General features: G+C 36.7%; 1 protein-coding gene across 3 annotated transcripts in view; it reads right to left on the bottom strand.

Annotated features, from left to right (window-relative positions):
- The window catches only part of CADPS2 (calcium dependent secretion activator 2), a gene marked incomplete at its 5' end in the record, with an annotated part of 304,710 nt that overhangs the window by 16,687 nt on the left and 272,384 nt on the right, over positions 1-15,639 (bottom strand). For all 3 annotated transcript variants that reach the window (XM_082042913.1, XM_082042914.1, XM_082042915.1), the window contains 3 exons: positions 5,258-5,365; positions 14,470-14,502; positions 14,620-14,703. In XM_082042913.1, the coding sequence (XP_081899039.1) occupies positions 5,258-5,365; positions 14,470-14,502; positions 14,620-14,703 (225 nt within the window). The remainder of the gene's footprint in view (positions 1-5,257; positions 5,366-14,469; positions 14,503-14,619; positions 14,704-15,639) is intronic.

Below are 15,639 nucleotides of genomic sequence, written 5' to 3'. Positions count from 1 at the left end.
ATAAAGACGTTCAGTCTTTCTGCACTCCAAATAAAGTTGCATGAACTCCCTGCCATTAACATCCCTTATGCTGCTTGTTGAATTACTACCCTGCATGAGGCCATGACCAAGAGGACATTCACCCGTCTGAACAGTCCCTGGGAAGTCAACAGGACTACTCAGTCACACTGCACCGGTTCAACACCCGTCAGAGAGGGACAACCAGGGCCAAAGTCAACATCTGCTAACAGGTGGCATCTTGTACAAGATGATGAAGGGACATGTTTGCCAATGCTGACCCTTCCAGAGTGCACACGCTGACTACCTTGTGTGTTTACGGTACACTCGTGCACTGGTTTCTCAGAAATTAAAGCCTAAGGAAACTGGAAAAGCTTTAAGTTGTGTCAATGGTAAAACACTGGTGTGTTAGAATTGTTGTCCCAACCAATGATTTATTTCTGAAAGCAGCAATCAATTATTGCATAAATATTTCATTGCATATATAGTCTTAATAAAATTGGAATAGTACAACTGAAGTTTTTCACAATAGGCCCAACACAAATACAACCTATTAGATAATGCTCTTAATGGCAAATAAGTCAAGAAGGGTTTTGAAAGGAAGGGTTTGAAATTATTTTTTTCTGTGTTCAGACAAGAATATTCATACTTCTTGTTCAATTCACAGGTACAAGAAAGTGCGAATCTACCCAAGTGGCACTTAGGAACTTTAAATTACTACATAAAGTATTGCACCGATGTTTTAAACAGTGCTTTATGCAAAATGACTTATATTTTTCAAATGGTTTGTTAACAAAATCCAATTTTGTTTTGAAGGAAATGGTTTTTAATTTATAAGTCTAACGTAATTTAAAATGCTAAGTAATTCAAGACTTATTAGTCCCATCTTAAAAATTCAGGTAGAAACATGAATCTAAGGCTAGTCAGTGATGATAACCTGGCATGTTTATGGACACAGCACTGCTTTTATTGAAGGTAATGGTAAAACTCTCTTTTACTTTGATAGTGTAGAACCAGACCCCATGGGAATTTCATAGTTGGATATTTTTTACATTTGTTAATTTTGTGAGCAGATACACAACATTGTTCTTTGAAAGGCTGCATGGATGTTCTTACATCATCCATCAAGCAGATTGTCTTTATAAACGATGTGCCTTGATAATAATTAGTAATATTTTAGATTTCTTCTAGGTTTGTGCAATTCTATATGAATACTTCCTTTTCCCATTCACCAAGAGTTACTTCTACAGCTTTACCTGACGATAAGTATTTTTCAAACACTGGATGAGAAAATTAGGTAGCTAAAGTACAAATTTGTTTTTAAAGCATTTTACTAAACTATTTAAAACATGAGTTCTTGGTTTAAGTGATTAAACTTCAAAAAAGTTTCAGTGGATGATGCTTTTAATTATAATTTTTAAAAGTAATAATTAAACAAACACAGAAATGCCTGTCTTCATGATTTAGCTGTTATACCTGGAATCTACCTGAGTCACTGCAGTATTAATGGTAGAAAAAGTTCGATTTATTTGAATTTATTAAAGCAACTTGTCCCAATGTAATTTCACTGTCTTAGTTTATTTCAGTGGAGTATGGGATCGGAGGGAATCACATGGATCATTCGTTGAACTAAGCCTACAGGAATCATTAACATAGAGCAGACATTTAGCCCAGAGCTACTGCAGACCATCCACATATACGATGCATTATGAAGACTTCCTAGTGCTCTTTAAGATCTGAGGCTAAAAGCAAACAAACAAACAAGCATACAAACAAACAAAACCCCACAACTCTAAGTTTCTACAGCATGAGAGTAGGAGATAAATCTCCTGAGTTCCTGTGACAGGAAGGAATTTGATAAGTAAAATTCCCAGCTCTTCTACAAAGGAAGACAAAAAGTCCAAAGTGTCTCTGACATACTGACCAGGCAGAAAACTCCATGATTCTCAATCTGATGTTTAAGTTGGAGAACAAGAAGTCGGCACACTGACCTTGTAGAGACCAGGAACACCAAGCCATATTGATTGTGCTGTCTGGAGCCATTCCAGAGGAGGTGAAGAGTGAAATGTACCCAGAAGCCAAGTTATTCAGAGTAAAGGAAGGGAAAAAAACCACTTTGGTCCTATTGCATGATCAGCAGAAGTACTGAAGCATAGGCTTTAAGTTCTTTAGAAATGGTGCAGAAATAAGCAGCAGCCCAGGCGTCTTTCAAAGTCTCCTGGAGATCTGAGCCTCTCACAAATGTAAAGATTCATATCTCAAGTTTAAATTCCATTCTCTTTTTAATTATTTTTTCTTCCCACATTTTGTATAGCATGGTAGTGCTTTTCCAGCCATATCAATCACCACCGCAAAACAATGCACATTTTTTGTCTTCTCCTTAATTTGGGTCTCTCAGATAGACAGAAAATTTTACAGATTCTAGCTTTAACATATTTGTGTCCCATTTTGTGACCGACATTTCTACTTGTATTAATACTATTCTTCAATTTAAATGATCCTCTTTAATGTGTACATTACTTCATATGACAGACACCTTGTTCTCTTGGTCACTGTAATAGTTGTTAGTGTATAGCAGCCCTGAATCAAGTCAATGAAATTTGTGCATAAATAGTTTGTAAATACACATTTTTTGGATTAAAATAGTGTCTGAGGCCTGATCTTGTCTGTATCTATCACTTCTAGCATACAGAACAGTCTTTTTTTGGTTATTCTGGATGAGGTATTTCCCTGTCTGAAACACAGACACGCATTTATCCTGTTTTGCTTTGCTGATGATTTCTTATCTGATGCAAATACGAAGTATTTTAAGGGGAAATCAACAGTGATCTACAACTGTAGCCAGTCAAATGGCTTTAAGTATATTTATATAAAAACTTCAGCACATCTGATTCTTTCCACTGAAACATAACCTGATAGAATTGAATCTATAAACGGCATCTAAGTTTTGTTATATCACTAATTTTAAAAAAATCCCTCCAAAAATCATGGCCAAAATCTTTCTCAGTTGTACTGTTCTAAATCTCAATTAATCCTAGGAAAGGTGATTCAACACAGTGAAACACCTTTGTTTTAAATTTCTGCATGCTATGAGGTTACATATTTGCTAGTGCATTTACCTGATTCTGTCTATTTAGTTATATCCCTGGTGTGATGTCATGTCAAAATGTGACACCACCAAATATAAAGAAAAATATAGGTGCAAATAGGTATTTGATACACAGAATACTTATCATGTACATCTTTTTTCTCTCCTTGCAGCTCTAGGCATTGGCCACAACAGCGTAGGATGCACAGTATTGAGTAAAAGTGCAGAGGAATGGTTTTGCATCTCCAAGGCAAGTGTTATGTCATGGCTTGCATCCACACAAGAGATGTTTTCTGGTGCTGAAAAGCTTGATTGCTGAAACAAAACTTGGAAGAGGTCCATGCTAACCTCAGCTGTACTGAGACTCAGTCCTTGGGCTAGTGCTAGTTGGCCTAATCCAAAATCACACCAGGAATCATACTCATGACTTAATGGTGAGGATGAACCCTTGCTAGTTCCCAGACCTGTGCCCTGGCCAGTTCACTGCTACAGACACAGCCTAAGATTTGGTCCAATCCCAATACATCAACAAAATCAATGTGGCCTCTCCAGTGAGAGTCAGACTTGGCTTTAGGCACATAATTTTATTAACGTTCAGAAAATTACAACATAAGCAAAAATAACCCTAAAGAAAATAAAAAAAATAGAAACTTGAAAATGAAACATATGCTTGCAGATTCAGTGCAAACGCAAACTGAAGCAGAAGTTGCTAATATGGTTTTAGTACTTTGTGAAGGTGCCAGCTGGATGGATGATAATTTTTCTACCCCTGCAGGGCATCAAAGCTTTTATAAAATCATTCTTTTCACACATATTAGCACTTAGCTTATTAAAACAGATGATACTTTTTTTTTTGGTAAAGCTGCCTGAGAGTGTCTGGAAATATAAAATCTGAGAGATAAGTCTCATTTTGACCACCCGGTCTAACAAACAACAAACACTGACATGACATACCATGGCTGAGAGTCTATATTGTGGGACCTTCTGTGACTGCCACAACTGTAGTGTCACAGTAAAGGCTGTGAATTGCTGTTATGAAAACATTTGCTGTAACTTGCATAATTAAACAAAACTGCCAGCAAAGCTTTCTAAAATACTTAGGAGATGACACACAAATAAATACATTTCAAAGTGTGTATTATGTTCCAGAATTTGGTTTGTAATGAATTGCATTGCGGAGTGCCAGAGATTACTTATTTCCCTGCTCAAATTCCTACATGACTGTAAGTGACTGCCGTCATTGTCATGTAAACTGATCTGAATTTATAATAACTTTTATTTTAGACATATTTTACATCTGTAGTGCTTTGAATTTATACAGAAGGTACAATTTCAGCTGCCTACAGCCTCTCCTTCAAACCACTCAGAAAAGGGACATACTAGACTCAAATTAGTGGTCAGAACTTGAATGAACAGAAATATGCCCAAGAGTGTTGCTAGTGGCCATACAGAAGAGACTTGTATGAGGAAAATTTTGGTAGAGTAGGCCGTAATTTCTAACAAAAAGAAGAGGAATCAGGGCAAAGAAAGGAATGGAGGGAGTCTGTGGAAGCCAGTATTGAAACTGAGGGAAATTATCGTGAAGATACAGGATAGCTAGCACTGTGTGGGCATGGAGGATGAGGAAGATAATTACTCTGCACTTGCAGAAGTGGGAGCAGAATTTTGAAAACCAGTTTGACAATTCAAAAAAAGTTTGGTCAGCTTTAAGAGGCTTAAACTAAAAATCCATAAAACAAAATTCTAAAAGTCGCTCCATGAAAATACCAGTCAAACCTGTAGGTATACTTTGCGTAACTGGCCTCTTTCTGTTCTTTACTTGAAGAAATTTGCAATGGAGGCCACAAACCACAGCAATCCAATTCTTTTCATTAGCACATTCAAAATCAAAAGACGGAATGAAACTGAACTATCACAGTGGAAAAATTACCATTTCAAATAATAATCTTCTACAATTTTATTTATGCTTTCTAGCACCTAAACTTTTCATGCAGTAACCACTTAAAGAAGGCCATCCTTGATAGTTGAACATGATAAATAAAAAATAAAAGCAAATATGATCAACAGGGAAGAACATCTGAATGGTTTGCTGAAAACAGATCATAAAAAATGAAGCTTCTCCCTTCTGATGCAGTAGTGATACCAGCAAGCTTTTTAAGGGTAATTACTTACATCAAATAACTTCTCTATGTACATTTCCTCATTGACCTTTTCTCGAAGTATATCCTGGTTTTGTCGAACAAACATAATGTATGTATCTGCTAGATCCATCCCTGGTTTCTGTGGAGACATAAAGTAAGGGCAAAAAGTAGTGGGAAGGGAAAGAGACAGACCACTCAACAATTGAGACTTATAAGAAGTTATACTTAAACATAATGAAAACTGAGATTATGTTACAATGTTCATACATGTATAAACTGTATTGACTAAACCTACTGTGAATTCTGGGTTAGTTACTAAGTTCAGGAGGGTTCACTGTTAATGAAGTTCTCAGTGTTATATTTATGGATGATTGAGTCATAAATCTAAATTGCCATATGTAACAGAATGAAGCCTTGGCTCTGATAATGTCAATGGCAAACTTGGACATTTTCCCCTTTTTTATTAGTGAGGCTGCCCCAGCTTCTCCACCCTCAAGGTCCAGATCCTGTTATCACATTCAGAGAATGGTTAAATAAAGCATTCCGTTCCTTTTGCATCACCTCAGATTCATTGCAACTTGCTTCCAATATACAGCTGAGTTTTGTGTTTGAGGTTAATTTCTACTAAGTATTTTCCTGGGAGTAACAGCATAAAAAGGTTGGTATGAGAGCAGACCTGTAGCCCTATTTTTCTGAAACTGTTGCACTGGCATAATTAGCTCAGAAGATGACTAGGGAAGGAACAAGAGCTGAAATGTTTCCCTTTTTGTACCAATCTATGTTCTGTGTGAATGGCTGATTAGGTATAATTTTCATACCCCACTTCCAAACAGGGGACATGCCAGGATATGTCAGTGTGTGTGACACTGTGTCAGGCCATGCAGAGTGGCTGCTGAAACTTCTCTCCTGCCCAGCTGGGACTCCTGGACTGCTGTATCCACAAAATGCTGCTCTGCTTTCCTCTAACAGGAACCACGAATGAACATAAGCACTTTGGAAAGCCTTCTGTAAATGCCCTCTGTGTGAGTCTGTAAAAGTATCAGTTACTCCCAAATAATAGTTTTTAAAGTTCATGGCATGCAAAAGAGGGCTAAGTTTCATAATACTTCACGGTAAGCCTTACAAAGCTACTTATGAAGGATTCAGATTTAGCTAAAACTGACTGCACAGAAAAATTAACAGCTCTAGGGAAGGAGGATGAAGGCAGCTATACCCAGTCCCTGAATTCCCAGGCATAAGTCATCTCTATTTTTCAGAAGCTGTTATTGGTTGACAACAGCATATGTACCAAGCTGTAAGAGTGAAATATTTAGTATATTTTCAAGACTTGTATGCATAAATACACATAATTTTATATTAAGGCTTCCTTTTTAGTCTACAAGTAGATAACTTCAATTTTTTCTCATTCCTTATTATCATATAAGTCATGTATTATAATTTATATAAACAGGTCTGAGCACAAGAAGGAAGGAGAGGGGCAATACGCTTGAGCTGTTACCTGTCCAGAAACTGCCATTACACTAATAGGATGAGAACATTCTCTCCTCTAAACTGCAGTGAGTGAAACCTCCTGGATAATTTTAAAAACTTATCACATATGTACATGCCTACATGAAACTGTCAAGAGGAAAGCAGGACCATTCATATTTATATCTGAGTTACACACCTTGATTCTAAGCATAGAAATAAAAGTGTATGATTACAATAGATAAAACAGTTATCTGTTGGAAAACCTGGCTCATGGAAATCAATAGATTTCACTGATAAAAATATATTTTCTTCATTAAAATGTGACAGAAACACTTTTAAATTAAACTCACAAAGTGATTTAAGAGATTTAAAGCAGAAAGCTCCATATATTCTCTCAGCGTGCTCATTTGTGATGGTAGAAAGGAATACAATCAGTGTTGAAACCTTATGTAATTTCTAAAACTCGATGGGCAATTTATAGGAACTGGATTAGTTTTAACTTGGAGGCATAACAGGTAAATATTTTGAAATCTTGGGGTGTGGGTGAAGGACAAAATCTAACAAATTAAAGGCTGATTATAGTCATTGGAGATATTTATTCAAGTGTAAAAATAAATCTTCCACTGAATGCTAAAACCTAATGGTTCTCTGATTCATGTATTTTTAAAATTTTACTAAGGTCAATAAAAAATGTTCATCTTGCAGACAGGCAAAGCTAGAAAAATAACATTTCTCACCAGCATTAATTCTCTCCCCTTATCTTTGAGATGTTTACCTAGTCTTGAAGCTGTGACATATGGGAATTTCACACCTAGTGAATATATTTTCATGTAGCTTGTGGCACAGGAGTGTAATCATTAAAAGAATATACACAAGTAAGAGTAACTGCAACAGCTGGTGACATTTACCAATTAGAATTACAGTTCCTTAAAACACTTCATCCTTCTTTAATGTGTGCAGGATAATTATCTTTGAAATTGCTGTGGAAAAAAAATTAATTTTCCTGTGAAACAGTGTCTGCCTATGGTAGAAATATGTCTGGGTAATGGAGTTATCAATACTCCAGCAGTATGACTCTCTGTTTTAAAAACTCACCAGAACCATTGCAAGCTAACTATCGCTGCTCATAGTGGGCAACAGGCATTAACCAATGAATTAAGCAATAGTATATCAAATACTCAATTGTCTCTCCATATTGTATACATTGAAATTATTAGTTTTCCCTAAATATGTGAAAGTATAGAAGAAAGCTATTAGAAGCATTGAAATTGAAACAGGCTTAGCGTTATATATTTCATGTTTTAGGTTTTTTGTTTTTTTTTTTTTCAAATGGGTACTATGTATTAGATGGGAACCTCTGATTACATGATCCTGTACGGCTCTCTTTTGGATTACTAAACTTCAGAAAAAAACCCCAAACAACCAACCATTAAGCAATTGGATATACCTTAAAAGAGAAACAAATAGAAACTGAGATACATTTTAAGTAACTGTCACAGTGGGCATTTCATTACTAATATCAGACAGAGTTAAGCAACTCAGTCTCCACTTCTGTATCCAAAATAAAAAATTCTGCTCCTCTGAACCTCTGGTAGAACATTTGCTGAAGTTAATGGGAGAGAGTTATTTGCACATCTTTGGGAGAAGAATTTAACCTGGTACATTTATCCGGATAAGTGTAAAAAAGGTATTCTGTCTGAAAACTTCCCCAAGAAAAAAAAAAGTGTTTTTTTATGATAGATAAAAAGTTATTGTAGGTTTGTTTTATTCAGAACAGCAGACAAGATGTTTTGCCTATCTGAAAATGAAAGAGAACCAAACAAAGAGATGAATAGAGAAACTGGAAACACAAAGACATCAAATAAAATACCAGGAAATGAAGAGTTGTAAATAGGGTTACTTTGTCGTTGGTTACACAAGTAACTGAATACACTGGTGAGTGAATGAGTTTAAACAAGGGTGTAGGCTTCAGCAAATTCTTTTTTTAGGGTTAATCACTAGTTAACCTGGCAAGATGAACATGCTGTTTGGGAAAAAAAAAAAAAAATCCTTGTTAATTATATACTGCAAGTGCTCTTACTTCCTGCTGCTGCACCTAATCCCACAGGTGCAGGTTGTCTCTTTTACTATTCACTGGTAGGTGGGTCCAGATCAACAGACACTTTTTCAGAGCAACAAATTCAGATAAAGAAGAAAGAGCTTAACTTTCCCACTTCAAATACGGAAACACTATCATAGTGCCTATTTAACAAGGAGGTGAATTTTAAAATACATTATTCCAGTTTCCAAGATGATGTAGAAGCTGTACTGACACACATTGCTCCCACTGGCAAAATATGCCTGAGGCATCTAGTAAAAAATAATGCTGCATTGCCTTGATTTGCAGGCATTCAAATATTTCACTGCTGAAAGGTTTGCAACAAGCTCAATGGTGCCACTAGTATTAGCCTTTCCCTACAGGAGAGATACACATAAGTTTCTGCACAGCTTTTTACAATGCAACAGTTTGTCACAAATCATCATCAGATGAATGTACATCTGTAAATACTTATGTTTTTTCCCACTTTGGCATTTGTCACAGAACATTTCTTAGCATCAGGGAGTATTAAACAAGCCTGTATTCTTGATATTACCAATTAAAAAAAATCTAGTTTTACTGAGTTGCTATCCCGTCAAAGCATTCATGTTTCAAAGATGAGAACAGATGTTAGAGACTAACTATATAATAACAAAGTTCATCCCACTTTGTGTTTGCTCTCCTCTCCACCCCCTTCCCTTTCCCTGCGTCCTGGAGGGAGACGTTTTAACTGCAGTGTGGATGAAACAATGAAATGAAAAGGAGTGATGAGCTGGAGGGGGCTATTGTGAGAAACACAGGAGCTCCTTATTCAGTGTCCACCACCACATGAAAGAGTAAGTTGGAAAATTTCACTGCCTCAAATTTCTCCTCTAAATGCCGCAAGGCTCATCACTTGGGCTTTGGGATGACAGAATTAAAATATCACTAAAATATTTTTGGAACGGAATCTACTTGTACTCATGACAAGCCCTTACTCCCTTAATTTCTTACAAATCAAAATACCTAAGCCAGCCAGGAAGATGCATCATTTGTACAATCAGCCTATTTTAAAGGTCATATTTTCTTCTCACATGGCTATGAAAAATATTATTTTGCTTAAATGAAAAAATACAATGCATTTTCCCTGCCTCTAATGCATCTTAATGTAGATGAAAAAGCAATCTTGGCAAAGGCTAAACATTTGGGTTTTTTTAAGAGAGAACTGTCATGCAGAACTTAAACTGAGATTGTGCAAGCATTTATGTGAACGCTTTTACATATATGTGTAGTTTCATTGCATTCACAGGGCAACACAGGCACGCAAGTGTTTGCACCAGGATCTTGATGCTGTAGGGCAAAAGGTATACAACATGCTATAGTAACTGACAAAATCAGATATCAGTATGTTTTACTATTTGAACTTTCCTACTGATTAGCAGCCATCTTTCTGATCTCCATTTAAGAGGTAACTCGCGAGCACTGCTTACTTAGATGATGCTGTTTACTTAAAACAAATGATGCAGGGCTTTCCTTCCAATTCTCCAATATCTCGTTTTCACGGATCCAAAAACAGAAGGGCTAGTTCCCAGGTTTGGGAGGAGGAAGGCAGAAGAAGCTCTGAGCATGAGGATAATGACTGTTCTGTGCTCTTTGTTTTTAATAAACAGAGGTCTCCAAGTAAAACCTGCTTAAAAATGAATGGCACAATATGGCCACACCTGATTTCTCAGAAACAAGTTGTTTGCTTCTTAAAGCCAGCTAAAAGAGGCCACACAGTCCAAGTGTGATATTGGAAATGGAGGAATCTGGAAGGTCCCAATCTATATCTGCTTGGCAGGAGGCAGAGTTCCTACTTTGGCCTCTACAGAACACCGTAAGTCAAATCCTGGCACATGTGTGAGGCCCCTTTTCATACCTTTGATCCCCACATAAAGGCAGGAGCGGAGGGAGAGGCCGGGCTTTGTGCGAGCTGTGCGCTGCTGTCAGCCCTGGGTCCTTCACGTGGCCTCTCTGCACTTGGTATGACAGGTGGCCTACATGAAGTGAAGGAGGATTAGGTTCCTTCTGTGCCCTCTACATGACTGGCATAGATTACTGGCTCCTACAAAGGGATTTAAACATACCTTTCTGAACAAAAAGCAGCATATAAATATGCATGTAACTGGATGCTCAATTTGTATAAGTAATTGCTCTTGTTATATTTGTAAATGAGGCAAATGGGTGTAGAAATGACCAGCTAGAGACACAGCTATTTGTGTGCAAAACTGACTTACATGATGAGAAACTGAACACGGTGAAATTATCTACATGACTGAGGAATAATAATCATTTGAGATTAACAGTATACATCTTTTGCCCTCAATTCTACTGCATTATTTCCCTATTCTCATTAATTAACTGGCTTTGTGAACAGATTATTAAAAACATGGAAAAAAATTAGACAGGTTGTACTTCTACATCTCCTAAGGATTGCCTGGGCTTTAAAAGAAACTAACAAAGAGTTATAGTGGATTTGGGTGAGTTGTTTTTTTAAAAAGAACTGTAACCTAAATCAGTTCCTGCATTCCTAGACATCAAAACATAGCATTAACAAGAGAACAAACTGCATCCTTGATGTTCTACTTATATTTGTAATGTTTGCGTTATTTTCCTCCGAACATTTGGTTTTTTTCACGTGCACTGCAACTGCATTTTTTTTCACTTCAGAGCAGTGCATATTGTGACAACTACCAACAAAAAGAGTGTAATAGCAACTACATTTTTCACTATCGTTTTTAGGAAATCATAAGCCTTCATTGTTGTTACTCTGCTTAGTCTGGGTTATTTTGTACTGTTACTAATATTGCTTTTGGTGTTTCAGTTACCGAAACATACACAGTGTCCACACAGCCCTGTACGCAATGACTCGGGAAGCGCTGAGAGCTCCAGGTGATCACATAAGTTTTATTTACTAAAAGGCATTCTGAAAAACAGAGGCTTATGTTGAATGTTTTCTTCAACAGGTTAAAAAAAGAAGAGATGAAACTTCTTTTTCTTTTTTTTTTTAATGGATTTATTAATAAATATCTGGTAATAATGGAAGGGTAGATAGCAACATAACATTTTCACAAACGTATCAGCCAAACAAACTGCATGTCTGAGTCCACATGTCTCACCCTGGCCCTAAGAAACTGAGGGATGCCTGCTGGCGAGCGCGCGTTTTTGTGACCAACTCTAAATCACCTACTTATGTTAACAGAATTAACCTTTTCCTCCAAATGACCAAGAATCATCCAAGAATGTTCTCATTCTCTTTGAATTCTTTATTATTTCTATTATTATTTACCTTTTCACTTTTTTATCCCCTTTACCTCTCTATAAAACATTTCACTCAGTACTACCTTAATTTTCTTCTAACATCTTTTTTGTTTAGTTAGTTTCTTCTTATTTCACTATAAATGAGCGTGGTTTTCCCTCTTTGCCAAATATTCAGCCTGATAATCAATGATCAAAAACTCTGTTCAATTCACACACTTAAAAAACTCTCAAAGGCCTTTTGCTCCCCATGACCTCCTTCTCCCCCAGATCTACCAAGTGATCAACACCTCTGTTTCAGGGACCCTAAGGACAACGTCAGGATGGCCCAGGGAGATCCTTGAATGAAGGTGGGGCATGGGAGCAGAATGGGGTCCTCTAACAAAGTGCAAGTTTCCACAAATTTGCAACTGTATCAAGAGAAGGGGCCTATTGTGGTTACCTTTAAGTAATTTCCATATATACAGCTACATGGTAAGGAGGGACACAAAGAGATTTTAAACCATATATGTCCAAAGTACACCCCCACAAGAGGAATTCAATTAGCTTCAGTGCAGGCTTGCCAGGTTATCATCACACGACCAAGAGCTCCAGTCACCCTGTGCCACCGTTCTCGCTTCTCCCTTCACTTGTGAACCCAGGAGACGGCCTTGTAACATGATGATGTACAGCCTTCTTTTGCAGTTGGAATTTGTAACTACCACAAGCGGTGTTTGTAGAGCCTCTTCAGACTGGACACTTACTGTCACTTGGGACAGTAACGGCTCTTTGTGGCCTCAATTGTGTCTTCACGACAAGGGGAAGAATGTGGAGAAGCAAACCAAAAACCCAGCCTATCAAACTCCTTCAACCTAGGAAAAATGTCCTCTAGTATTTGGGAAATGCTGGCTTGGTTAGATGCACAGCCTCCCTGAAGCACAGTTTACACCTGTAGTTTACAACTGCAGTGCTGTTTCTCTAGTGTTGTTCATATCTTGAGCTGTGGGAAAGGTGTGTGGGATAGCTGAAAAGTGAAGAGGCTGTAAAATGCAAGGATCCTGATAGTCTGTTGATAATCTGGTCATCTCTTCAGATCAAGCAACACCATTCAGTGAATGTGAGAAAGGCAACGGGGCTCCAGCAATCACGTCCCCTCTCTGCCTTCCCCTCCCTCCGGGTGGGGGTCCCTGTGGGATCTGACTCGCAATATTCCCCTGAACTTGTGGCAAAGGTATTTTTCAGCCTTATCATTATCACTAACTTTGACATCAACATATCCAAGCCAATGGTAAAAGACTTTGACATCTCCTTCTCATAGATATTCCATGTAATTATGAGAATTTTTCATGTTCCCTGATGGAAGCAAGGAATTTGTAGTTTGTTTATTAATTTTTTCCTCAGGATTTTGAATATTAAGTGCCTTGCCAAGGAACTTTTGGGGAAGGTCCACAGTACAATATATTAACAAGAGGTATTCTAAATTAACTGGATTTGATGTGAGGTCATCCCTTTGAATGCACGATCAAACCTACTTTTTTCTTCCTTTTTATAAAAAATATAAAAAATAAAAAGTCCACGTTTAATCAAATAAGAAAAAAATTATGAAAATATCATCCAAACAAAAACATTACAATTTGTTATATTATGAATAAAGTGAATACAAAGACAACCAAATTACAAATTCCAGAAATAGAGATTTTTCCTTTTATTTATCATGCATAGATTTAAAAAAATATGTAATATGTAATATTATAAACTTGCAACTATTATATTTTTAAGTATAGACCTGGTGAAAGGATTTCTAGCAAACATAAAGTCTAGCATCTCTGGTGCTCTTCTATATTTATCACTTTATTTCTTGTAAGTTCATGTACCTTCTCCCTTGCTTTTTTTTTAAAGAAAATATATTCTACTATGATACTCTAATAAAAATATTCTGATAGTTGAATTTTGCTTTTATGTATAAAAGAGCTCCAACAGCTACAGTATTTAGTTTTATTTACATCAAATAAACATTGCACAAGCAATTTTAAACCAATTAGAGATTTAGCAAGCAAGGGATTAAACAAACAAGATTGGGTCCCAAAGTAAGAAATCAATAAATAATTGATACTCAAATATGATGCTTTTAATTGTGACTTATCTTATACTTGTGAACAATTTATCAAAATGATGGAAAGACCCCTACAAAAGACTAAGTTACAATGCCCACTCTTCCCCAACTGAAAAAGTGCATTGAGAATAACCTTTCTAAGCTTTGCTTGAGGGAAATGAAATGCCTTCTGAGGGTTGTGGTGACTGTTTAAATACTCTGTGTAAAGCTACAACGAATCTCTATAGGAAAGCAAAATGTCAACAACAAAAAATGTGAGCTAACAAAACCCTCTATTTTTGAATTATTATGAATGCTAGAAAAAATAAATTAAAAGGGTTGTACTTACTGGAACGTCAACATATTTTGCAGCTGCTTTCACCTTTAGTAAATCAAAAATAAAACAACACATGGTAAGTGCTTATTGCTACAGATTGTGCACAATTTCAGAGTTATGCACAGATACAAGAACAGAACCACTGTGAATCCAAATACTTACAGTGAATGAAACTAATGATGAGAAGAAAGTGCCTTCATCGTACCTTGACAATTTAGACAGCACACCTTCTAACACTGAAACAACCTGAAGGAAAAGCACAGAGAAAAATCTAAACACACAATATGAGAAGTAAATATTTTGTATGAGAATCTGAGTTCTTCTTCCTCGGATTTTTATTGTTCAGTAGGGCAAAGCAAACTGTAAATTTGATCATTTTCTCCATCTCATGAAGTGCTGAAATCAAGGACAACATTCTTTACTCAGCTTCACTTATCAGTTGAACTGATGGAAAATGTTGAATCACTGCACAAACAGAAACTCAACCCCAAAATTCTCCTGAGGTGGGTCTGCTACCCAACACCACTTTGCTGCTTCTGGAAATGGTTAAATACAGGACTACGTGTACCCAGCATGTATTTTGGGTATAAAACACTCATTATTTTCTAGCACCACAATTTCTAAGATCACAGCTTCAAAGATGATGGAGCACAATTGTTAAAAGTGGTGATCTTGATATCATGTTCCTCTTTGCTACGGAATAGAAACCCAGCCTTGATTTCACTCAGCAGTGTAATAACATGAGTCTTTTCTGTCAGCTCATCTTCAGCAACAGCATGTGCTGTTGAACTGCTTCTACACAGGCAAGAAGGGGCAAGTAAATGTAGGCCCCAAACCTCTGGTATGGTGCTGTTCCTCTCCCCCACACTTTCACCTGTGATTCTCCATGTAGTGTGACTACTCAGCAAGTGGCATGAAAATGTGCTTTTGCCCAAATTTATTTCTGACAAAAAAAAATCTTATTAATTGCATTATTTATAGCCTTAATGTTTAAACTCTCCGAAATTAGCTTTAAAACAAACAAATCCTCTTCTCATGTCCCTCTGTGATGTTTTGTTGCTCAAGTAATCGGTGGTACATAGCATAAAATATCTCTCACCTGTTGTATTAATGCACATTTATTTTACACATATGAATTGCTTTCCAGTTTATATAAAGATTGTTTTAAAAGTCATCCATTGC

The sequence above is a fragment of the Streptopelia decaocto genome (genome assembly GCF_964273445.1).
Source record: "Streptopelia decaocto genome assembly, chromosome: 1".
NCBI classification, from domain to species: domain Eukaryota; kingdom Metazoa; phylum Chordata; class Aves; order Columbiformes; family Columbidae; genus Streptopelia; species Streptopelia decaocto.
This window is presented reverse-complemented; position numbering and strand designations above follow the sequence as displayed.